A 24,739-nucleotide genomic window follows, 5' to 3' on the forward strand; every position below is an offset into this window, starting at 1 on the left:
ACAAATCTAAAGATGAACACAATAAATCCGGACCAAAATCTGATATTGAGAGAGAGAGAGGATTTGTATATATTTGCTATTACAAATGTTATAGAGTTCAAGAAGCCAACCCCTAAAAGTAGGATAATGACCCCTATTTATAGTTTTGCCTCATGGGCTTCATACAACATAAGGCCCTAAAGAATAAAGAAAAACCCTAAAATGGATAAGGTTGGTCGTACGGTCTGACACCCGTACGATTGGCAGTACAATGTGGCAGAACGGTATTGACGCGTGGAAATTGTGTAACGGATCACCCGGACCAACGGCCACGATCAAACGGACCAACGGCCACGACCAACTCGGCTATGGAGAAGCCGGACCAAATGATGCCCTTCCTTTGCTTCGGTTCAAGCACTCCTCCGGTTCAGAACGAAGGTCTTTGTGCACGTGCTTGTCCCTTTGTTCCCTCGGTCTCCGGTCTTACCGATTTAACATATATCCGATTTTTACCGTATACAATATGTAAGGCTTCGATAAGTATTGCGTATTATCTTCAGTTTTTTCTTAAATTCTTTGCTAATCTTCTCTCTTCTTCACCAAACAAATAAGCTTCTTTAGTCCTCCTTCAGTGTGTCCACTTCTTCCGTTTGTTGGTGATGAATAAAAAGTTCCTTTTTTTCCAAGTCAAACATGCAGATACACAAATAATAACACAAAAAAGGAATCCCTCAAACCTAGAGTTTGCTTAAACAATTCTCTACACAATAGAAGCAAGAAGTGCAAAAATCGCAGAACAAAGGAGCTTTTTTTCTGCCTTCTTTATTTTCGCTTCTTTTTTTCTCTCGGTGTAAAATTGGAGAAAAATTCTACGCATTTTCATTCTTGAATTCCTTCTTCTGTATTCATAGCTTGTTTTTTGAGGCACAGTTTTCTTTTCAATAGTACTCCAAAACTCATTTCACAAAATTCCCTCTTACTTCTTTGCTTTCTTTAGCACATAGCATAAAGTGCTTCTTTGGATGTTCTTGTGTACAGATACACTTGAGTTATTTACAGAACATTTGGAGAATCCATAGAGAAAAGAAGAGAGATATATATAGCTTTCATGAATTTTGGGAGTTCACTCGATAACAGTACTGGTGATGGTGGTGGTGCAACAAGAATCGTTACCAATAGCAACAATAACAACATGATGTCAATGACTAGTACAATTTCTCATCAGTCACTTGCCAAGTCCATGTTCAAGTCTCCTGGACTCTCTCTTGCACTTGTACGCCAAAACAACCATTAGAAATATTATCAGAAAATTGCAAATTTTTTAGCTCAATTTCCTAAGAAATTCGTAGAATTTAGCTCGTCAGTAACATTTTCGATTGCTTTTCCGTAGGGAATCCCTACCGATGAGAAGTCCCTCAGAAATTACTGATTCTCTAGTACTGAAAAAAGACAGCCTTTTAAGTATAGTAGTACTATTACTTTTCCTTTATTCTAACTCACTCAAATTACACACACACGTTTTTTTTTTTTTCGTGGGCAGCAAACAGGAATGGAAGGCCAGGGTGAAATTGCAAGGATGCCTGATCGAGAGAACTATGAGGCTAATAATAATAATAGTGTTGGTAGAAGAAGCAGAGAGGAATTAGAGCAAGAAATTAGCAGATCTGGAAGTGACAATTTGGAGAGTATTTCTGGGGATGATGAAGATGTTGCTGACAAACCGCCAAGAAAAAAGAAAAGATACCACCGACACACTCCTCAACAAATTCAAGAACTTGAAGCGTACGTAATCATTTCCTTCTTTTCAACAAAACATAATTGAGGATATTCTTTAAGTCTCCCTTTAATATTGTCTATTAGAAATAGCCTTTCCATCCACCAAAAGTAAAATAAGGTATGGCTACACCACACCATCTCCAATTTACACTGATGAAATTATGCAAGTATGTTGTTGTTGTAGTATTAATTACCATTTTCTTTTTTTTGGTCTTCTAGGCTCTTTAAGGAGTGTCCTCATCCTGATGAGAAACAAAGGTTGGAATTGAGTAAAAGACTTTGCTTAGAGACGAGGCAAGTTAAGTTTTGGTTCCAAAATCGTAGAACACAAATGAAGGTAACTCTTGGGATCCGATAAAAATGTAACCTCCACTAAAAAAGACTGGAATAAACTACAAACTTCGTCTCTAAATTATTCGTAGCTAGTATTTTTTTTTTTTTAATAATCCATCACTAAGTATGATTAGCGATGAATTTTGCTGTTTATTTATAGAATTGGACTAATTTCTCATATGGTCATTCAACTAATAGTTATTATCTCAAAAACTCACATTTCTTCTTGATTCCGATTTCCTTCAACAAAGAAAATGACTTCTGAGATAATAACTATTAGTCAAGTGACCATCTGAGTAATCAACTCCTACAGAAATTGTCTGTCACTAATTCCAATTTTTTAAAGTAAGTTTTGGGCTATTTTTCTTGTCCATGTCTAATGGTGTTTGAATAATTTGCTAAAACTTGATTGCGCCAGACTCAACTCGGACGCCACGAAAATTCGTATTTACAACAAGAGAATGATAAACTTCGAGCTGAAAACATGTCTATAAAAGAGGCTTTAAGGAACCCAATTTGCACAAATTGTGGTGGTCCAGCAATAATTGGTGAATTATCTTTGGAAGAGCAACATCTTCGGATTGAAAATTCGAGGTTGAAAGACGAACTCGATCGAGTTTGTGCACTTGCTGGCAAATTTTTAGGCCGGCCCATTTCATCTTTTCCAGCAAGTGCACAAACTCCTGATTTCGGTGTAGGGATTTCAAATTCTTTGTCAGTTTTGCCTCATACGAGACAAACAACCGGCTTTGAAATGTCATTTGAAGGATCTATGTATTTGGAACTTGCTTTGGCTGCTATGGATGAATTAGTAAAAATGGCACAAAGTGATGATCCTCTATGGGTAAGGAGCAGGCAAGGTGGCGGAGAAGCATTGAATCATGAGGAGTACATGAGGACAATTGGTACTTGTATTGGTTTGAAACCAAAGAAATTTGTTTCTGAGGCTTCTAGGCAGACTGGTATGGTAATCATCAACAGTTTGGCTCTTGTTGAGACATTAATGGACTCGGTGAGTAATTGAATACCCTCCTTTATGATCCATCTAAGCTCTTTGATTTTCTTTTAGTTTTCTTGTTAAGTATCATTTCTTGAAGTTATTGATAGTAGTGATATTTTAGGACACTTATGCAAGAATCACTAAGTAGGGAAATTTTCTCTCTTACACGCCCTTAACAAACATTAATCAGAAGGGGTTTTTAACTGTTTTACCTTTTATTAGTATTTGAACAATCATAACATAGTCCCGTAATTGAGGTGTTTGTAATTTTCAAGAACAGTTGAAATGGGAAAAAAAATTAATTTTGTCTTGAGCATCTGAAACGACAAATAATTTTAAGACAATTATTTATTCAAAATCACAACAGATACTTTGAGACGGAGGGAGTAATGTTGATGATAAACTTTTTTTTTGTAAAACTTTTGTGTAATGTTGGCTTGAGATTAATTTAAAATGAAAGAACATAATTCATACAGTCGACCCCAACTTGTTGTACTGTTAACTGGGGTTAGCTTTCATATTTGACAGAACAAATGGGCAGAAATGTTTCCTTGTTTGATTGCCAGAACATCAACTATAGATGTGATATCAAGTGGTGTTGGGGGAACCAGAAATGGTGCTCTTCAGCTGGTAATTCAAAATGCACTCTCTTTTATTTCATATGCACTCTCTTTTATTTCATAGGCTCAAAAGTTACATCTTCATATATAATTAACAGATAGGCTTAATTAATTTTTATTTGCAGATGCATTCTGAACTCCAAGTGCTTTCACCATTAGTACCAATCAGAGAGGTCAATTTTCTCAGGTTTTGCAAACAGCATGCTGAAGGGGTTTGGGCTGTTGTTGATATTTCCATCGATACAGTAAGAGAAACTTCTGGTGTAGCGACATTTCCAAATTGCAGGAGGCTACCTTCTGGCTGTGTAGTGCAAGATATGCCCAATGGCTATAGTAAAGTAAATTTCTTGCATCCCTTTGAAAGTGACATTCTTTTTAAACAACTAAGTAAAACAGAAAGTAAGACAAACAAATTGAAATAGAGGGAGTAATAAAGCTTTTTCCCCCCTAAAACCGACCAGTTCTTTGGAATGAATTCGAATTATAACGCACTTCGTAGTCATTACCCTTGCTTATTTTAGAAGTATGTGCACTCAGAAAAAGTAGTGTAAAAGTTTCTTTGTACTTTCTTGGCATATTGGTCGTAGATGTAGATGATTCATATGATTTATTAATTTTAATGGCTGGCTAGGAATTAACTGAAACTAAAAATGGAAAATGTATAGGTTACATGGGTAGAACATGCAGAATACGACGAGAGTGTGGTTCATCAACTCTACCGTCCATTGATCAGTGCCGGCATGGGGTTTGGTGCACAAAAATGGGTTGCGACACTCCAACGCCAGTGTGAATGCCTTGCAATCCTCATGTCATCTGCTGTGCCATCGAGGGATCACACAGGTATACACACCTCGCGATCCTTAAAGAATTTAAATTATATACACTGACAGTATAAAGAATTGTTCGCACTTTCAATATAATTTAACTAATTTAGGATTTATGCATATACTGTATTATAACCTGTGACAAGAAGTTAATCACCATTTTACCATGTTATAATCAATGTTTGTAACATTTATTTACTTTTTTCAATTTTTAATTTATTCGGTCCGATGCCACGTCGACGGTAGCAAAAATAAGCAATGACCGAAGGTGCTATGATTGGACCAATAATAAGTTATTAATTAACATTTCGCATCTTGATAGGAATCTGTGTATGGATTTTTCAATTCCTACACGGAGCCGTTTCGTGCGATTACATTTTTATTATCTTCCAAATTTATTTTCTTAAAAAGTATTTTTAATGTGTGAGTAATGAAGCCAATGAGGTGTTTTTAAATATTTGGAATTACCGTCTGAACATTTACATTGATGTCAATTCGGCTGTCTGAGGCTTCGTTATATTACTACTTTTCATTTCACCTCTTTTGTTATTACAGTAGTGTATTATTTCCCATTAAATCATTTTTGGAGCGTCTTATTTCTTTTTCGGAAAAAAAAATAGTTATAGTTGGCCAGTACTACAAGTCTTAAACTCAACCAATTATAGTAGGTTAAATATTTTTTATTTTTACGCCATATTACGGATTGAAATTGGGAATTAACTTAATCGGACAATTCGGGTTTACAAGTTTAGTGCACGTACACAATATAAACTCCAAACTTGATAACCCCGTTGTTCAAAGAATTGATCTTTTTCATATGATCACTAGGTTAATTACACTACAAAAAAAAAAAAAAAAAATTGAAATTAGCTACGAACTTTGTCACTAATCTATCGCTAAATTGCTTGTAGTTAATCAAATTATCTGATAATCTGTAGATAAATAGGATAGCGACGAATTTTGCTACTATTTATCTACAAAATTTGTTCGGCTGTGATTTCTGTTTTTTAAATAGTGTTGCTTATTCTATGATTGATGAGGGAAAAAATAATTCAAATGCAGCATTAACTCCAAGTGGAAGGAGGAGCATGTTGAAGTTAGCACAACGTATGACCAACAACTTTTGTGCTGGTGTTTGTGCTTCCTCCATACACAAGTGGAACAAACTTTGTGTAGGAAATGTGGACGAGGATGTTCGAGTTATGACCCGAAAGAGTATTGATGACCCCGGGGAGCCACCGGGGATTGTATTAAGCGTGGCAACGTCTGTTAGGTTGCCTGTTTCCACACAAAGACTCTTCGATTTTCTTCGTGATGAATGGTTGAGGAGCGAATGGGATATTCTTTCAAATGGCGGTCCTGTTCAAGAAATGGCACATATTGCTAAAGGCCAAGATCATGGCAACTGCGTCTCCCTACTCCGTGCTAGTGTAATCTTTCTCACCTTCTCGTCATCTTTAATAAGTGTTGAGTCACTCATTTAGTTATTATCTCAGAAAATCACGCTTTTTGAGAAAATTGGAATCGAGAAGAAAAATGACATTAATTATGAAACAATAATTATTAGTTGAGTAACTATATATGAGAAATCAACTCTCTTTAGTAATGAAGCACAAAACCAAGTAAATAATTGCATGGTTTTTTCATGGGAACATACACACTTTTTCTATAAAGCTGGTAAATACATACTTCTTTCACTCTTCTTGTTTTATAATGTTTCAAAATATTTGAAACTCTTTGATTTTTTTATATTTTATACTTTTAAGAATTCACATTCATTAAATTATTTAATTTTAAACTTTAATGTGTTGATTTCCTATTCATTAACTCTTTATTTATCACTTTAAATATTTTATTCCACTGTCCCCAATAAAATACATATGCCAAATTAATATTTTAAAGTCAAGGTGATAATCAAATAGGTAAAAACCATTTAGTAGCATTCATCATATTTATGGGTTATTTGGATAAGTTATTCTTTATATCTCCTCAAGTTACTATATATTTATCTCTTAAAATTTTTAGATCATAAAATACTTTTCTATTTCCTAAAGTGATATTTATTTTAAATAAAATTGATTTAGTTAAAACTAGATTTATTTTGGATACTGAGGGGGTAACATGAAATGCAGTGTGAGTTATATCTGTTTCATATGTGTAATGTGTATGCATGTAAATGAAAGACGAGAATTGATTTGACTTTAATATGTGTGCATTTGTCTTTTTATTAGAAAAAGGTTGAATTGAAAAAGAGGAATAGGGAATTTTGTAAGTATCTTCAAAGACGGTTCATTACAGATCTGGGTTGTCTGTCACCTTCTTACAAGGGTCAAAACACATGACACTTGTTGCTTGTATGGGTCAGCCTACCATGATGTCACATACTTTTCATGAAAAGTGTCTGGCATTAGTTGACTCATATACTCTTTAACAGCAATTATTAGCCCCTCGTATTCAGTTTGTTTTTTTTGGTAAATCTTTAATTTTTTTTTAATATGATTTGATTAAGACCATAAAATTAAATAATATTTTAATATGTTCTACGTGTTTTTAGTTAACAATCTCAAAATTTAAAAATCTTCTTAATTACTTTCTTAAACTCGTGCGAAGTCAAAATCAAACAAACAAACAAATTGAAACGAAGAGATATATTTAAAAAAAAAAAAACATAAATGGCATCTTCCGTAAATTCTAATGAAATCTAAGGGGTTGTTTGGTTCACGTATTAACTTATCTCGAAATTATATTTTTGAGAGTTTTCGATCATATGGAAAAAGATAACACCCAAATAAATGGGATAAACTGAGATATTAAAAATTAAATTTAAAATTAAATTTATATTTTATTTGATTTTTCTCTACAGGCTTCCAACGAGAGCCAAAGCAGCATGTTAATTCTTCAAGAGACTTCCACAGACGCATCAGGGTCGCTTATAGTATATGCGCCAGTTGACATACCTGCAATGCACTTGGTGATGAACGGTGGAGATTCATCTTACGTGGCACTGCTCCCTTCAGGGTTTTCCATAGTACCAGATGGGCCCATGTCTCATGGGCCTAATATGATTAAAAGTCTTCGTGATGGGCCTAAGGACCCAGACCAGAGAGTAAGTTGGTCCCTCTTGACTATAGCATTCCAAATATTGGGTATGTTTTTTTCTTTTAAAATACTAATCTAAACACTTTCTGAGATCTTCCCTTTGTGAAACTCAAACCCAATGTCTAATAGAAGAGACCGAAAACATCCTGACTTTACCAAAATCGAACTTCGACGACCTCCTTTTGCCGGAACTCTTTCTCCATCGCCGACGAAGAAAAGCAAAGAGAAAGTTAGAAATTGTTTTTGGGCAAAACTTGATATTTTTCTAAGTAGAATTAACAGACTAAAAGTGGAACAAATCTATAACTTAAAAGCTTCAGGACGACAATGGAGATTTGAGATATATGAAGAAGGGGGAAAATACATAAATCCCCCCCCCCCCCCAAACGTATACTTGGATTAATTATGACACACCCAACCTTTGCGGGCGATCTATTACTCCCCTGACCTTTTTTTTTTTTTTTTTTTTTTGTATTTTTGTACTTTTTTCAGCTGACATGACACAATCAAAATTTGATGCCCAGTTGCACAGTGGAGAGTGTTGCACACTCTCTGCCACATTGGCGCCACGTCAGTGCCACATCACTGCCACGTCTTCTTCTTCTTCTTCTTCTTCTTCTTCTTCTTCTTCTTCTTCTTCTTCTTCATTTTAAGAAATCAATCAACCCATTTTCCTCCATTAACACACACATATTCAATTTCATCATCAATCATAAAAAGCTTATTTTCAAGAAATCAACCGACCCATATTCTTCCTCCATTAACACATACACATTCAACCCATTTTCTTCAAAATTAACAACACATATTCAACCCATTTTCTTCCTCCATTAACACACACACATTCAATTTCATCATCAATCATACATATCTTTTCAAGAAATCCATCACCCATTTTCTTCCTCCATTAACACACACACATTGAAGGGCAACCAGTCCATTTGAAGGGCAGTTCGTGCAATTTCTTCATTGTTTATTTTGTAAACAATGAAGGGCAATTCATGCAACCAGTCCATTTGAAGGGCAATTCGTGTAAACAATGAAGGGCAACCAGTCCATTTGAAGGGCAGTTCGTGCAATTTCTTCATTGTTTATTTTGTAAACAATGAAGGGCAATTCGTGTAAACAATGAAGGGCAACCAGTCCATTTGAAAGGCAGTTTGTGCAATTTCTTCATTGTTTATTTTGTAAACAATGAAGGGCAATTCGTGCAATAAATATTTTTGAGCAACCAGTCCATTTGAAGGGCAGTTCGTGCAATTTCTTCATTGTTTATTTTGAAGAAAATGGGTTGAATGTGTGTGTGTTAATGGAGGAAGAAATGGGTTGAATGTGTGTGTATTAATGGAAGAAGAATATGGGTTGGTTGATTTCTTAAAAAGATATTTATGATTGATGAAAGAAATTGAATGTGTGTGTGTTAATAGAGGAAGAAAATGGGTTGAATGTGTGTGTGTGTGTGTGTGTTAATGGAGGAAGAAAATGGGTGATGGATTTCTTGAAATGAAGAAGAAGAAGAAGAAGAAGAAGAAGAAGAAGAAGGGTTTAGTGATGAAGAAGACAAAACTAATGGAGGATTTAATGGTTAATTAGAGGTTAATTAGTGTAAATATAATTAATAAAAGAAAATCAAATGAAAAAAAAAAGAAAGGAAAAGTGGCGGTGACATGGCGCCAATGTGGCGGAGAGTGTGCAACACTCTCCACTAAGAAACTGGGCATCAAATTTTGATTGTGCCATGTTAGCCGAAAAAAGTACAAAAATACAGAAAAAATAAGGCCAGGGAGGTAACAGGTCGCCCGCAAAAGGTGGGTGCGTCATGATTAATCCAAGTATACGTTGGGGGTTTTTTTTTAATGTATTTTCCCATGAAGAAGGAGGGAAAAAAAGGGGGAGAAACAAAACAAGAAATTAACAAAATAAAAAGAGAAAATGAAAATGAAAAGAAAATAAAAGAAAATGCTCTAAAAATAAAAGTTTAACTAATTTTCTGAAAGGAGCTATTAATTCTACTTCAAATTAATTCAAAGGGGTAATAGGATCCCGCAAATTGCAAATTGCTTTTCTTTATTCCGACGGTTACCGTGTCTCAACACAAGTTGAGATATCAAATCTTGTTATCACATGTAACTTGTTTTGCCATCAAATTCCTTTTTTCCTTTATTTTCTTTTATTAGGAACCCCACGTAAACTACAATACCCAACATTTTTGGGAGGGTAATTAAATTTTCCAAAACTTACAAAGAGGAGGAACCAAGCATACTAGGTGTATACGGTAAAAACCGGATATATGTTAAACCGGTAAGATCAGAGACCGAAGGAAGAGAGGGAAGAACATTATTTGGTCCGGTTTCTCCATAGCCGATTTGATCGTGGCCGTTAGTCCGTTTGATCGTGGCCGTTGGTCCGGGAGATCCGTTACGCGATTGCCACGCGTCGATACCGTTCTGCCATGTTTAACTGTCAATCGTACGGGTGTCAGACCGTACGACCAACCTAATCCATTTCAGAGTTTTTCTTTATTTTTTAGGGCCTCTTGTTGTATGAAGCCCATGGGGCGACACTATAAATAGGGGTCATTGCCCCACTTTTGAGCGGTTGGCTTCCTCATATCAAGAATATTTTGTACTAGAAAATATATACAAATCTCTCTCTCAATATCGGATTTTGGTCCGAATTCATTGTGTTCATCTCTTAAATTTGTTCAATTAAGTAATACTCATATATTAATAGATACATAAATCTATAGCGAATCTCCAATCATTATTACTTTCTTCATATCATATCCATACATATCTTTTTCCACCAAATAGATTGAGGCTTAACCACATATCCTATACCTACTCACAAATTTAATTGATTATCCAAATTTGGGGTAAACAATTTGGCGCCCACCGTGGGGCTAGGATAATAGTGGTCTTTGATCTTGATCTCTATCTTACCCATCAAAATCAAAAACATCTTCTGGTCATCTCTGAAAAAACGGACCAAATGGCTAACAGTGGGCAATCTGATCACGTCAACAACAACGAGATCGTGGCCGAAAATGAAAACAACTGGCCACGAGGATTACCAAACCCCGCTGACCCTAACCCCGTTAATTCGAGAGAGGGCCTCAACTGACAAAACACCGTGGACCAGGAGAATGCCGCCCAGCCGGCCACTGACCCTTTAAATACTCACAATTCAATTACTTTGTCCCGGACACAGGGCTGAAAAGAACCGGTGAATGGTAATATTGACTTACGTTTAATTTTGAAATGTTGTAGGAACAGAGAGCGGCGATTGCCGAACAGGGAATCGCAATAGCCCAGTTGCAAAATGGCAGAGATAAAACGACCCCGGAGAAGGCGAATGGTGTTGCTGAACCCAGAAGAGATGAGGCACGGATGGTTGAAAGCAATGGGTCCGGAGCTGGTTCATCCACTGAGGTTCTGAGAATGCTCGAAACATTGGCGAAGCGGGTAAAATCGACCGAAAAAAGGGTGGAAACAAACAACTCTCGGGTGGATCAAATCCCGAGGGCTCCGCCTATTTTGAAGGGGCCGAATTCAAAGAGGTACATCCAAAGGCCTTTTCCTCCGAGTACGGCTCTGAAGTTGATCTCGAAGAGGTTCAAAATGCCGGATATCCAAAAATATGACGGCACAACGGACCCTCACGAACACGTGACCTCATACGCCTGCACTATAAAAGGCAATGATATGGAATAAGATGAAATCGAATCCGTGTTGCTGAAAATGTTCGGGGAAACTCTGTCAAAAGGAGCATTGACTTGGTACGACCATCTGCCCGAGCATTCAATCACTTCTTTCGAAATGCTCGCCGATGCGTTCGTAAAAGCACACGCCGGAGCCAAAAAGGTGCAGGCTCGGAAGGCGGATATTTTCCGTATAGCCCAAAGAGATGATAAGTTACTACGTGAATTTGTCAACCGGTTCCAAAGGGAATGAATGGAGCTCCCCCCGGTTCCGGAGGAATGGGCTGCACAAGCTTTCACAAAGGGGCTCAATGTTCGGAGCTCGACGACTTCATTCAAATTAAAGGAAAGCTTGCTGGAATACGAGGCTATGACATGGGAAGATGTCCATAACCGATACGAGTTGAAGATTCGGTTGGAGGATGAACAAAAGTTTTGATAGACCAAGGAAAAATTACGAACCGGAGGCGAGGTCATCGAGGGAAAGGTATCGGCCATATTCTCATTCGGAGAAACCAAGCTTCAGGTCGGAGAAATCCATGGTTGGCCCGAGCCATTTCTCCGGTCGGGGTGATAAACGGGTCGAGCACCGGTCGAACAGTCGAGGTCTCTCATTCAGGAGTGATGCCGGAAGCTCTACCGGCAACAAAGATTCGCCGAGGATATCGGAGTACAACTTCAACGTCAACACCTCGGACCTTGTATCGGCCATTGGCCATATTCCGGATGTAATATGGCCGAGACCTCTAAGGTCGGATCTGGGCCAACGGGACCCGAACATGATGTGTGAATATCATAGAACCCATAGACACAGAACTGAGGATTGTTGCCAGTTAAGAGAGGAGGTAGCCCGGTTACTGAAGAATGGCCATCTCCGAGAATTGCTGAGTGAAAGAGTCAAAGGTCACTACAAGGAAAGGGAGACCCATAAAAGGGCTAAGCCAGTAGAACCCCAGCATATAATCAACATGATAATTGGGGGAACCGATACCCCACGAGGGCCGGTGATGAAACGAACCAAGGTCTCTGTTGTGCGTGAAAAGCGCGGCCGGGATTACATACCCGAGGGTTCCATCTCTTTCAGCAACGAGGACGCAGAAGGCATCATTCAACCGTACAATGATGCATTGGTAATCTCTATTCTTATCTTTAAAACTCAAATTAAACGTATTTTGATTGACCTAGGTAGCTCGGTCAATATCATCCGGTGGAGAGTGGTCGAACAGCTAAGGCTACTCGATCAGATTGTACCGGTAGCCCGAGTACTCAGTGGGTTCAACATGGCGAGCGAAACCACAAAGGGGAAGATCTCATTTTCGGTAAACATCGATGGCACTATCCAGCAAACGGTGTTCTATGTAATCGAAAGAGATATGAAGTATAATGCATTACTGGGTAGACCCTGGATACATAGCATGATGGTCGTGCCGTCGACATTGCTTCAACTGCTAAAATTCCCGACTCCCGAGGGGATAAAAAACATCCGAGGTGAACAACCCACTGCAAGGGAGATGTTCGCAGTCGAGGAAGTGACACCTCAGCCCAAAAAATCGAATCAAAAGGAAGAAGATTCAACCGGGGAAAAGGACACCAAATAGCAATCAAAGCAGTCGGGGTTAGATCCGGGGTATGAAGAGGATGATTTTTGTGTACTGTCACGACCCAGCTAGGGGCCGCGACGGAAGTGGTATCAGAGCAGTTCGTCCTAGGAAGTGTTTACGAGCCATGTCTAGTAGAGTCTTGTTTATGATGTGTTGCGCGCCACATCAATAAACAAGAGCCTACGGGGCATTTAGGAAAATGACCATCTTTCTTCTTATGAGATCGTGTGATAGATCTATGTATAAGATTTTATCCTCCCTAATAGTGTGTTGTGATTTCAGAATGCCGCCCAAGGGAAAAGCTATAGCCGCCCAGAAGGGCAAGACTACGACAAAGAGGCGGGTAGAAAGAGAGCCTCCGGTGAATATTGGAGAAGGCGAGTCACAAAATGAGACTCCATCTAGCACTTCCTCTACCCCGCCTAATGTGGAAGAGCAAGGAGGAGCTCCAGCTCCAATTCCTTCGCCGGTTGCTTCGGGTCAACAAATGACCGAGGCCATTCAGTGATAATCATAACATTAGCCTGCGTCCAGTCCTCCTACGTCCGGGGTATCATCTCATGCCGCCCACTAGTGGTGTCTGCCCATGCCGTCTGGCATGGTGTAAAGCTGTCCGCCTTAGCGGTGACTGCCTGGCCATATAGGCGCGGTGTTATATCATCATCATACATGCTCATCATAGTATGCTTATCATAATATACTTATCATAATATATTTAGCATAGTACATGCATAGGGCTCAAGAACAACTACACTTTACCGGGGTGTCGTAAGGTCGTGATCCCCCGATTTCATTATGGAGCATTCTTTGACATTCTGCCTCACCTTGAAGGAACTAACATATACGGTGAGTGTGAGCAATAAATAACATCGTATCATTTTAGGGCTTATAACATGTCTCTTATCTTATATAGCTATTCATAGACATAGGCTTTTAGTTTTCTGGAATATAGAAACTCATAAAGAGGAAAAAGGGTCATGCTATAGAATTCATGCCATTAGAAAGATAGGACTAGCCTCACATACCTTTGACGTTTAACTAAGCTACCGCTTGCTTGTTCTCCTTCGATATCACGTCTCTACCTTCAAGAGAGAATTCGCACTATCGTTAGTTAGTCAACTATAAGAACGCGCTACTATTTCTAGGGAAAATTGGACAACACTTGCTTTGTTTCTACTACTTTTCCCATATTCTATATCAACTCCCAAACGCTCACAACAACATTCACAATATGATAGACAACACTCATCGTTCGTTTACAATATCCGCATTTCACAATTTGTCTTCACTTTCTACATAATCATGGTCATGGTTCATTGTTGCATTTTTCTCACATAGGATACTTACTTCATGTTCTAAATGTCATTCTTAACATTTTTACAATCACAAATTATCAATGATCATGGCTCAATTCAAACCTTTACTCAACATTGCTACTATTCACACTTTCATGACCCATTTCTTACATCCTTCTATAATCCAAGTGTTTCAACTCTTGCATACCCTAAATAACATGTAAATGCCATAAAACTTACCTTAGATGTTGTAGGAACAAGCCTTGAGTGGTATTACTCTTCTTGCCCCAAAACCCTAGTTTGCTTCTCTTGAAATTTCTTAACTTGGATGAACTTTGATGAGTTTCATACACTTGATTCACTTGGATTCTTGATATTGATCTTTGATTTCCTTTGTTTTCTTGTAGATGAAGAGTGGAGAATATTCTAGAGGTTTCTAGAGAGAAGTATCGTGGAAATGAAATGAATTAATGAGCTTGGGTCTCCCTTTTAATGACTTAAAATCTGATCTGGAATGAACAGTAGTTGAAGTGCACAGTGGTCGTAACCCAGTTTACGGTCCGTATTCCAGTTTACGGTCCGTATTCTGTGGACGTATTAAAGCATAACAGAACCAGAAAGTCAGGCTGAGGACATGGTGGTTTACGACTCAATTTACGGGCCGTATTTCAGTTTACGGTCCGTATTTCAAGTCGTATTTAACCATTCAAGCATTTGACAGAAAGTTAAAGTTTTGTAAGTTAAAATACGACATGGTAGTTTACAGGCCGTATATAACACTTTACGGTCCATATTTCATTTTACGATCGACTGGGCCAAAGTGCAAATCTGCAACTCTCACGTCTTCAAAACCAATAATTAGTCATTGTGGAGCATAACCTATCTCTTGTTCCCATTGCCTTTGAAATCTTACTTAGGGTCGTCAAACGTTATTCCCTTCTGATTAAACATCGTATACTCGTATTCTTCATTAGTCTATTCATTGTACGTTCACGGGGAAATTTTTGAGGTGTAACATTCTCCCCCCCCCCCCCCCCCCCCCCTTTTGGAACATTCATCCTCGAATGGTAAGTCATCGGGGATTCTAGAAAAATTCTGCCAGAGTTTCCCCTGTAATATGGCACTACCATCCTGTCACAAAAACCCATAATATCATTGCCTCACAGGGCTACATCACAATATCAACATATCTATGGCCACACACGACCAAAAGCATGAAAAGTAAGCATATATACCTCATATCGTTGGCGTTTCATCTTGAATCTCCCCTGGGGGTTGAAATAAATGCGGTACTTGGACTTCATACTCTCTTCCGTTTCCCAAGTCATCTCTTCTCGGTTATTGTTTCGCCACAAGACTTTAATTGAAGCTACCTCTTTATTTCGAAGTCTTCGCACTTGCCTATCTAGAATAGCAATAGGAACTTCCTTATAGGTTAGCTTTTTTGTTACTTGCACGTCATCTATCGGGACAATCTTTGTGGGATCTCCAACACACTTGCGGAGCATCGAAACATGGAAGACTGGATGGACCGATTCAAGCTCCGAAGGAAAGTCCAATTCATAAGCGACATGACCCACTTTACGAATAATTTTATAGGGTCCAATATATCTAGGACTTAACTTCCCTCTCTTGCCGAATCTCATCACCCCTTTCATTGGCGAAACTTTCAAAAATACCCAATCATCCACCTGAAATTCCAAGTCTCGTCGGCGATTGTCCGCATAAGACTTTTGGCGACTTTGGGCTGTCAACAATCGATCTTGGATCACTTTGACTTTCTCTACTGCTTGTTAAATCAGTTCAGGACCTATCAATTGTACTTCTCCTGTTTCAAACCATCCTATTGGAGACCTGCATTTCCTCCCATATAAAGCTTCATACGGAGCCATTTGAATACTTGAATGGTAGCTATTGTTGTAAGCAAACTCAATAAGGGATAAGTGATCATCCCAGCTACCACCAAAATCTAATACACATGCCCATAGCATATCTTCCAAAGTTTGAACAGTACGCTCGGCTTGTCCATCAGTCTATGGATGAAATGTCGTGCTAAGCTTCACCTGGGTACCTAGACCTTCTTGAAGGACTTCCAGAATTTAGCTGTGAACTGCGTTCCTCTATCTGTGATAATGGATAATGGAATACCATGAAGTCGCACAATTTCTTTGAGATATAACCTCGCATAGTCTTCTGCTGAGTACGTGGTTCTAACTGGAAGAAAATGGGCTGCTTTCGTCAATCTATCCACGATCACCCATATAGAATCATACTTTTCACGGGAACGAGGTAACCCCACAATAATATCCATGTTGATTACTTCCCATTTCCAAGTAGGGATTTCCATTGCTTGCAATAGGCCCCCTGGCTTTTGATGTTCAATCTTTACTTGTTGGCAATTTGGACACTGTGCTACAAATTCTGCTATATCTCTCTTCATGCCATCCCACCAATACATCATCTTGAGATCATGATATATCTTGGTTGCACCTGGGTGAATAGAATACCGGGAACAATGTGCTTCTTCTAGAATTCGTCGGCGTAATTCTGCCACACTCGGCACACATAACCTGCCTCGGTACCTAAGAATTCCATCCATAGAAACTTCAAATGGAGACCTCTCTTCTCCATGAGATATGTCTCTGTAATGGCACAGTTTAGGATCCTCATACTGGTGCTCTTTCACTTCCATGTTCAAGGATGAGACTGTGGGATCATTAACACTAATCCCTGCATTACCCGAATCAATTACACGTACTCCAAGATTAGCTAGTTGATGGAGCTCGTGAACTATCTCTTTCTTTTCCGGAGGAACCTCACATATACTGCCCATTGATCGGCGGCTAAGCGCATCAGCTACTACATTCGCTCTTCCGGGGTGGTACAAAATATTCACATCATAATCTTTCAACAATTCTAACCATCGCCTCTTCCGCAGGTTCAACTCCTTCTGCTTGAAAATGTACTGAAGACTTTTGTGATCTGTATAGATATCAACATGCACACCATTCAAGTAATGTCTCCACATTTTCAATGCATGAATAACTGCAGCCAATTCGAGATCGTGAGTTGAATAGTTCTTTTCATGTTTCCGTAATTGTCTTGAAGCATACGCAATAACTCTACCATGCTGCATTAAGACACATCCTAATCCAACACCGAAAACATTACAATACACAACATAGCCATCTGACCCTTCTGGAAGTGTTAGGACCGGAGCTGAGGTCAATTTGTCTTTCAATTTTTGGAAGCTGCGTTCACAAGCATCGCTCCATTGAAATTTAGCCGACTTCTTGGTTAGCTTTGTCAATGGGGCTGAAATAGATGAAAAGCCCTCTACAAATCTTCTATAATAACCCGCCAAACCTAGAAAACTACGGACTTCTGTAGGCGTCGTAGGCCTTGGCCAAGTCTTCACGGCTTCAATTTTCTGAGTGTCGACTTGAATGCCATCATCTGAAATAACATGGCCCAGAAATGTCACAGAAGTTAGCCAAAACTCGCACATTGAAAATTTTGCATACAATTCTCGGGCTCGAAGAATGCCAAGAACAAATTCGCAAATGATCTGCATGTTCTGATTCCGTGCGAGAATACACCAGAATATCATCAATAAATACTATCACAAATAAGTCCAAGAGAGGCCTGAATACGTTGTTCATCAAATTCATAAACACGGCCGGAGCATTAGTCAACCCAAACGACATTACTCGGAATTCATAGTGGCCATATCTAGTTCTGAAGGCTGTTTTGGGAATATCTGCTTCTCTAACTCTCACTTGATGATAACCCGATCTTAAGTCTATTTTAGAAAACCACTTGGCACCCTGTAGCTGATCAAATAAATCATCAATCCTCGGGAGAGGATATTTATTCTTTATCGTCACTTTGTTCAACTGCCTGTAATCAATGCACATTCGTAGGGAACCGTCTTTCTTTTTCACGAACAAGACTTGGGCTCCCCACGGTGATGAACTGGGTCTGATAAACCCCTTTTCAAGCAAATCTTTCAGCTGTGCCTTCAGCTCTTCAATTCTGCCGGAGCCATTCAATACGAAGGAATAGAAATAGGCTTGGTGTCCGGCAACACATCAATGGCAAAATCAAGCTCCCGCTCGGGAGGAAGGCTTGGAAGCTCTTCCGGGAACACATCTGGAAATTCATTCACTACCGAAACAGATTGGAAAGCTGGCGACTTTGCCTCGGTGTAATGAACTCGAACTAGATGATAAATATATCCTTTAGCTATCATCTTTCTTGACTTAAGGTAGGAAATAAACCTACCCTTTGGAGATGCTGTATTACCCTTCCATTCAAGCACGGGCTCTCCCAGAAATTGAAATCGCACCACTTTCATTCGGCAATCGACATTAGCATAACATGATGCCAACCAATCCATACCCATAATTACATCGAAATCTAACATTTCCAGCTCAATTAGGTCAGCTTTTGTCTGGCGATCACATATCACAATTACACAACTTTTATACACTTGTCTTGCTATCACGGGATCACCAACTGGGGTAAATACCTCGAAAGGTTTGATTGGCTCAGGTTTCACCCCAATAAAACCAACAACATATAGAGTAATGTAAGAGAATGTAGAACCCGGATCTATCAAGGCATACACATCACGGGAAAATATGGACAATGTACCTATAACCACATCCGGGGAGGACTCAAGATCCTGCCGTCCAGCTAAAGCATATACACGGGGCTGAGTGGCACCTGAAGTAGATGCTGCCCCTCTGCCTCTGCCTCGGCCTGCTGACATCTGAGGAGTCTGCCCTACCGGGCGCGCTGAGGAAGAACCAGCTGCTGAACCTGTAGGCTGAACCCCAACTCTACCACTTATCGACGGGCAATCTCTCATCATGTGCCCAACCTGGCCACAAGTATAACATGCATCCGAACTCTGGCGACACTGTTCGGAATGTAATCTACCACACTGGCTGCATCGCGGTACTGGGGGTCTCCTCTGGCTATAATCTTCCCTGAACTGGGAATCTGAGCCCCTCGAACTCTGGTCCTGTCCTGAATGGAAGGAGCGATCAAATCTCCTACCTACGAATCGAGGAGGTGCACTAGTCACCGACTGACCTAAGTGCCTAGAATATGTCTGCCTTGATCCCCCTCTATAATCACTGCCTGCTCCCATAGATCTGGCCCTCTTGCTTTGTCTTCTATCATTATCACGATCACGTCTTTGTGGTTGTTGTCGCCCCTCTAAATTTTGGGCATAAGCCTGTATCCGGGAAATATCCATCCCATCTTGTAGCGAAGCTGTCAAGCAATCTTTGAATAAATGTGGCCCTAAGCCACTCACAAATCTATGTACCCGGTCTCCCATGTCGGCCACCATAGTCGGGGCATGCCTAGCCAATGAATTAAATTAAAGGCTATATTCCCGGGCACTCATGTTTCTTTGCCTCAAATTTAGGAATCTATCCGCTCTAGCTCGGCGGACCTTGTTGACACCCAATTTTGTCCCTCCTTTATTTAATTCTATTTCATTCAGACGTCTAAATTTATTAACGAGCTAGATACTTTATTTTCACTGCTATTTATATTCACTACTTTTATTTTAACATTACAAATATTAATTTATCACAAATTTTAAATGTTCATCGTCATTTCACTTTCGGGTTTAGAATCGTTAAATTAATTACAAGACAACACTTTATAAATCCTTACTTTCTATATACTGTTGACACCTAATTTTGTCCCGCATCTCCTCCGAAATACCTATTTATACTTCTGGTATTTCGAGAAATTAAAAAATATGCATTTTAAGTTTTGCTATAATTATTAGTCTTTTATTAACACCCACGTTTTATTTATTCTTTTGCAGTTTATTATTATCATTATTATTATTATTGTTATTATTATTATTATTATTATTCTTAAATTATCATTTATTACTAATTGTCATTTATTATTATCATTCTTGTTATTTCCATTATTATTATTATTATTATTATTATTATTATTATTATTATTATTATTATTATTATTAATTACTAATCATTATTATCAGCGTTATTTTTTGTTATCAATTATGTGTCATCATTATCATCGTTATTTTATTATTAATTATTATCATTATTTTATCAATAATTGTTATTTATCGTTATTATTTTTATTTTTATTAATTTCTATCATCTTTATTATTATTATTAATAATTATTATTATTATTTATTATCAATGTTTTTTATTTACCATTATTATTATATTTATTATTATTTTTTATCACCATTATCATCAACATTATCATTATTACCATTATCATTGTTATTTAGCAGTATTGCTACCGCTATTTATTTACTACTATTATTCAGTATTATTGAAATTTGCATTTCTCAAACGTTTCTACCAACTTCCGCACACACATCGCATTTATTTCGCACATTTAAATGATAGCGTTTGTTATTAAATATTATTGCACGGTCATTTGCGACATCATATAATTTTTACCCGGGTCTTTTTATAATTACATATTTCCGTATTAGGTGATATTCTGGCACCCTTAGTACATCGTTAATCAAAATGTGTCTCTTATTCAAATTTAGAAGCCAAACTATTTCTTACACTCAGTCCGTATTTTGACTTACCGGACCCCAAATCAAAGTCCGGTTAATTCTTAATATTTCTGGACTAGACCATATTTTTATCTCAGTTTTTTAGATCAGTCCATGTTTAATTTACTAGTCCATTCTTTTAAATACCCAGTCTAAAATTCGACCCGGTCCACAAATGGACCGGGTCCAATTCATTTTTTTCAGCAAATTAAGGGAAACCCTTTTAGGGTTTCCCCTTCATTTTTTCGCCTCTTTCTTTTCCTCTTCTTTTCTTTTCCCTTTTTCTCTCCGCCTCGTCGCCTCCATTCCCGCCTCTCCTTCGCCACCGCTCCCACTCACCCCCCTTTCCCTCCTTCTTCTCCGCTCCCCACTCACCCTTGTCCCCCATCTTTTCTCTCTCTCCCGCTCCTCCTTCCCTTTTTTTTTTCAGTACAAGAACAACGAAAACAAAACCTATAAAAAAACAGAAAAGAACGACAACAGGGGAGAGGGAACAACGAGGAGGAAAGGGAGAAGAGGAGGAAAACCCAGGGCTGAAAACAAAAATCCCCCTACCAAATATCAGTTCTAAACAACAAGAAACAGTCGACAATAACTTTATTTGCCTTTTTTTTTACTCCTCTGTTTTAAAACTTTAATCACTTTGATCGGGTTTAGATTCGGATTCTTCGAGTTCGAGGGTAGATTCGACGACGTCGGCATCCCCTTCACTGCACCCACAAAAGGTTAGTACGATTTTTTTCCTTTCAATTCTGAAGTTTCGAGTATATTCGCGTGTTTGTTTCAGGGGGTTGAATGTTAGTTTATAACTTGTAGTTATGCGTGTTCAGATTTGTTTAGTTTTGGGTTTTGCTTTTAAGGATGTTTGTATGTTTACGTTTTAATTCAGTTCGGGCTTTGTAGTTTAATAGTTGTTAGAATTTATATGTTTATGCCTTAGCTATGTTGGGTTTTGTTTTCAATTTTTGACAGCATTTAGATGTTCATATGGGCCAGTTTTCTGAAGTTAGTCAATCATAGTCTAATCTTACTCAGTGATTTTCATGCCTGCTTAATGTGTTAATCATGTCGTTTGATTGTTAGTTGATATGTGTTAGGCATCAAACTTGCTTACGATTAATATGTGTCCTGTTTTGAAGAGTATGATAAAATCATATTTAGTTAACGATGCTTTCACGAATGCAAATCTGGTTAACGGAGCTGTTTGGTGTGTTAATAATGTTATTACCCCAGTTTAAGTATGCATATCTTGAATTTAGTCCTGTCCAGGTTTTTTTTTTGGTTTATTGAAAAATCCAAATTTGTTGGCAAAAGGGTTCTGTAGAGTCAATATATGATCATGATATGATTTGTGTGACCAAACTTATCCTGTATGCTCAAGAATTAAGATTGAAAGGGAGCTGTGAGTCATCATAGTAAAAAAAAAAAAAAGATTTGCAAATAATTTATGCTCAGTATGATATCCTCTAATTCCCCTCCTCATCTCAGTTTGTCTATGCTTAACAAATCAGTTTCTGAAATCCTTTAAAATGTTCCACACTTGGCTGTTGGTTTGTTGGCAATTATTTTTATTTCTGCCCAGAGTTTGTTTGATTAAACACGTGCAGTGCGTTTAAATTTAGTTCATGTTTCTATTTATGTAAGATCATATTGACGTTCATGCAATATGTTTTTACTTCTGATATGTCGATGAATCATGAAAACAGACGTTACACTTGAACTGTTACTCGTTGCCATTACCACGAATTATTGCTCTTTGGCTGATGATATGCTCTCTGACTGAACCACTATTATATTTGAGATGTTTTCCTATATCGTTGCTTCGTCACTGTTTGTCGTGGCTGCCCTTCATTAAACACCTGCTGTCAGATAGGCCACTGATGGGCTGTTGTTATGTTTTCTCTGGGAAACAAAATGTTACCTAAAAAAAAGGGGAAATAAGCTTCTCCTCGCTAGAAACAAACAAATTGGTTTCTCTGTTAAAAGCTGTTGTTTTGGCTTTGGATATTATGAGGTTAAACGTTGTCTATTACCTGATGGAGTTGATCACCTTCTTTCTCATTTCTGTTTTCATAGTGTTTTCATAGCAGCCCTCGTTTGGTTTGAAATCTGTTGAATTGTACCACCTGCCACTGTGGTTGAAACATGTTTTCTGCTATAATTAGTTGCCGGTTCAGAGTGATATATTCTTAGTTGTCATTTTGTTATTCAAAGCTGCATTGTTGTTTGTTCACTGTTATGGCTCTGATCCTAGTAACTGCTGTTTTTTTTTTCTAAAGATTGGACCGTATGCTTCTGAAGCTCCACAATACTTTCTTTCTCCTCCCCCTTTTTTTTTGATTGACTATGTATTTATACATAAGATATGCCAAATATACACAGCATATCCATAGTCCATTGATTTCCTTTGAGTTATATCTTACATGTTTGACTTTATTTATTGATCGTGTACTAATCTTCCCTTTCTTTTGTGCATGAACATCGCATACGAGTCCCTCGGACTCATCACTCCTTCCGCATTCGGTGTTGGGCCAAAGCCCAACAATATAATGCTCTCTCTGCCCAGTCTTCAGTCCACAGCAAAGTAGAAAGTCACTGGGCCAAAGCCCATACAGCAGTAACGGATTGCTATGGCTTTAAAATGGGCCGACCCATTTGATTTTCCTTCCTCTCTATTTTAGTTCGTCATACATTTTGATTAGCTTTGTACAACTAACACTTTGTTTTATTCTATCTGTCAGCTTAAGTACATTATAAGAGAATTTAGTAGGTTTTAGCTGTTAGCAATGGGTAGTTAATTTAAGGAAAACTAATAATTAGTTTCATAAGTTTCTTTCTTTCCTTTTTATATTAAATTATTTATAGTATCTATAATATCTACTTTTAGAATAATTAACTCTCAACAGTGTAAAGTCATATTTGAGTTAAAGGAACCATATTTTATTCTTATTACCTCTGGGAATTTTAAATGTCACTAATACGGAAAGAGAATTAAAGAATATGTTGTGGACATCTCTTGAGGTTTATCCCAAAATACGTATACTTTTGACCAAATGTAATTAATAAAATATAATCTTGTTTATACTTCTAAAACGCAAATTCAATTGATATATCATCGTTTAGCTTGTTTCAAATATTTAGCAAAACACTGCACAAACTTGCGTCTTCTTATGTTTACATGCAAATTACCATATTTATGCAAACCTTAAATAGCATTATTATTTAAAGTCTTTTCAACATTTATTTTTAGAAGGCATTTGAAGCTTCCTTTTACGCAAATTATTATGTTTTCTACAAGTATTATTTTAAACAACATTATTACTTTCGTTTAAAGTCTTAACAACATTTATAAGTCGTATTTCAAAATAGCATTAAAAATACTCTTTCATACGAATTATTGTTATTTTTTTTAAAAGATCTATTTTAAATAGCATTCTCCGCATTTATCTATAACTTTAGTCATATTTATAAAATTACTTTTCTTTTTCTATAATCCTATATTTACATTTAGCCTAATTAATTTTAAGTCCGGTTGGTCAACCATTGTTAATGGGTCTTAAAGGGTGCCTAATACCTTCCCTTTAGACTAATTGAACCCTTACCTAGAATCTTAAGTTTCGCAGACCTTAAACAGAGTTAACTTTAAACATAACTTTAATAAACTTTAGGTGTCCTAATTCACCGTAAATAATTAGGTGGCGACTCCTTAAAAACAACAAACAAAAAACAGGAATCTCCAATACGTCATACTTCTAAATTTAATTACTCTCCGGGGTTAAAATGGGGTGTGACAGACCTCAGGTGGCAAGTAATGACGAATAAAAGAATCTACGAACTCTTGCCAAACCGGAGGAGGCACATTCTCTCCTCTTGATAGTACCCAGTTGTTATACCATAAAACTGCCACATCCCGGAGTCTATAAGATGCCAACT

General features: G+C 37.8%; 1 protein-coding gene and 2 non-coding genes across 4 annotated transcripts; all 3 read left to right on the top strand.

The window, feature by feature from the left end:
* Positions 1-168: 168 nt before the first annotated feature.
* LOC132633229 (homeobox-leucine zipper protein ANTHOCYANINLESS 2-like) lies at positions 169-23,696 on the top strand. Of its 2 annotated transcripts, XM_060349510.1 has the most exons (10): positions 170-1,252; positions 1,520-1,761; positions 1,975-2,092; positions 2,507-3,100; positions 3,617-3,718; positions 3,834-4,046; positions 4,374-4,548; positions 5,595-5,962; positions 7,396-7,638; positions 21,464-23,696. In XM_060349510.1, exons 1-10 carry the CDS (start codon positions 1,088-1,090, stop codon positions 21,488-21,490), a joined length of 2,247 nt encoding a protein of 748 aa, XP_060205493.1. In that variant the 5' UTR covers positions 170-1,087; the 3' UTR covers positions 21,491-23,696. The 2 variants fall into 2 exon arrangements, with proteins under 2 accessions (XP_060205484.1, XP_060205493.1); XM_060349501.1 differs by lacking the exon at positions 21,464-23,696 and having other exon boundaries at positions 169-1,252; positions 7,396-9,592.
* Positions 4,755-4,911, top strand: LOC132619450 (small nucleolar RNA snoR2/U65). The gene has a single exon (XR_009574721.1). It is a non-coding gene; the product is annotated as a small nucleolar RNA snoR2/U65 (small nucleolar RNA).
* Positions 4,966-5,047, top strand: LOC132619414 (small nucleolar RNA snoR77Y). Its single transcript, XR_009574715.1, has one exon. It is a non-coding gene; the product is annotated as a small nucleolar RNA snoR77Y (small nucleolar RNA).
* Positions 23,697-24,739: the final 1,043 nt, after the last annotated feature.

This window comes from Lycium barbarum, chromosome 1 (assembly GCF_019175385.1).
Source record: "Lycium barbarum isolate Lr01 chromosome 1, ASM1917538v2, whole genome shotgun sequence".
Taxonomy (NCBI): Eukaryota; Viridiplantae; Streptophyta; class Magnoliopsida; order Solanales; family Solanaceae; genus Lycium; species Lycium barbarum.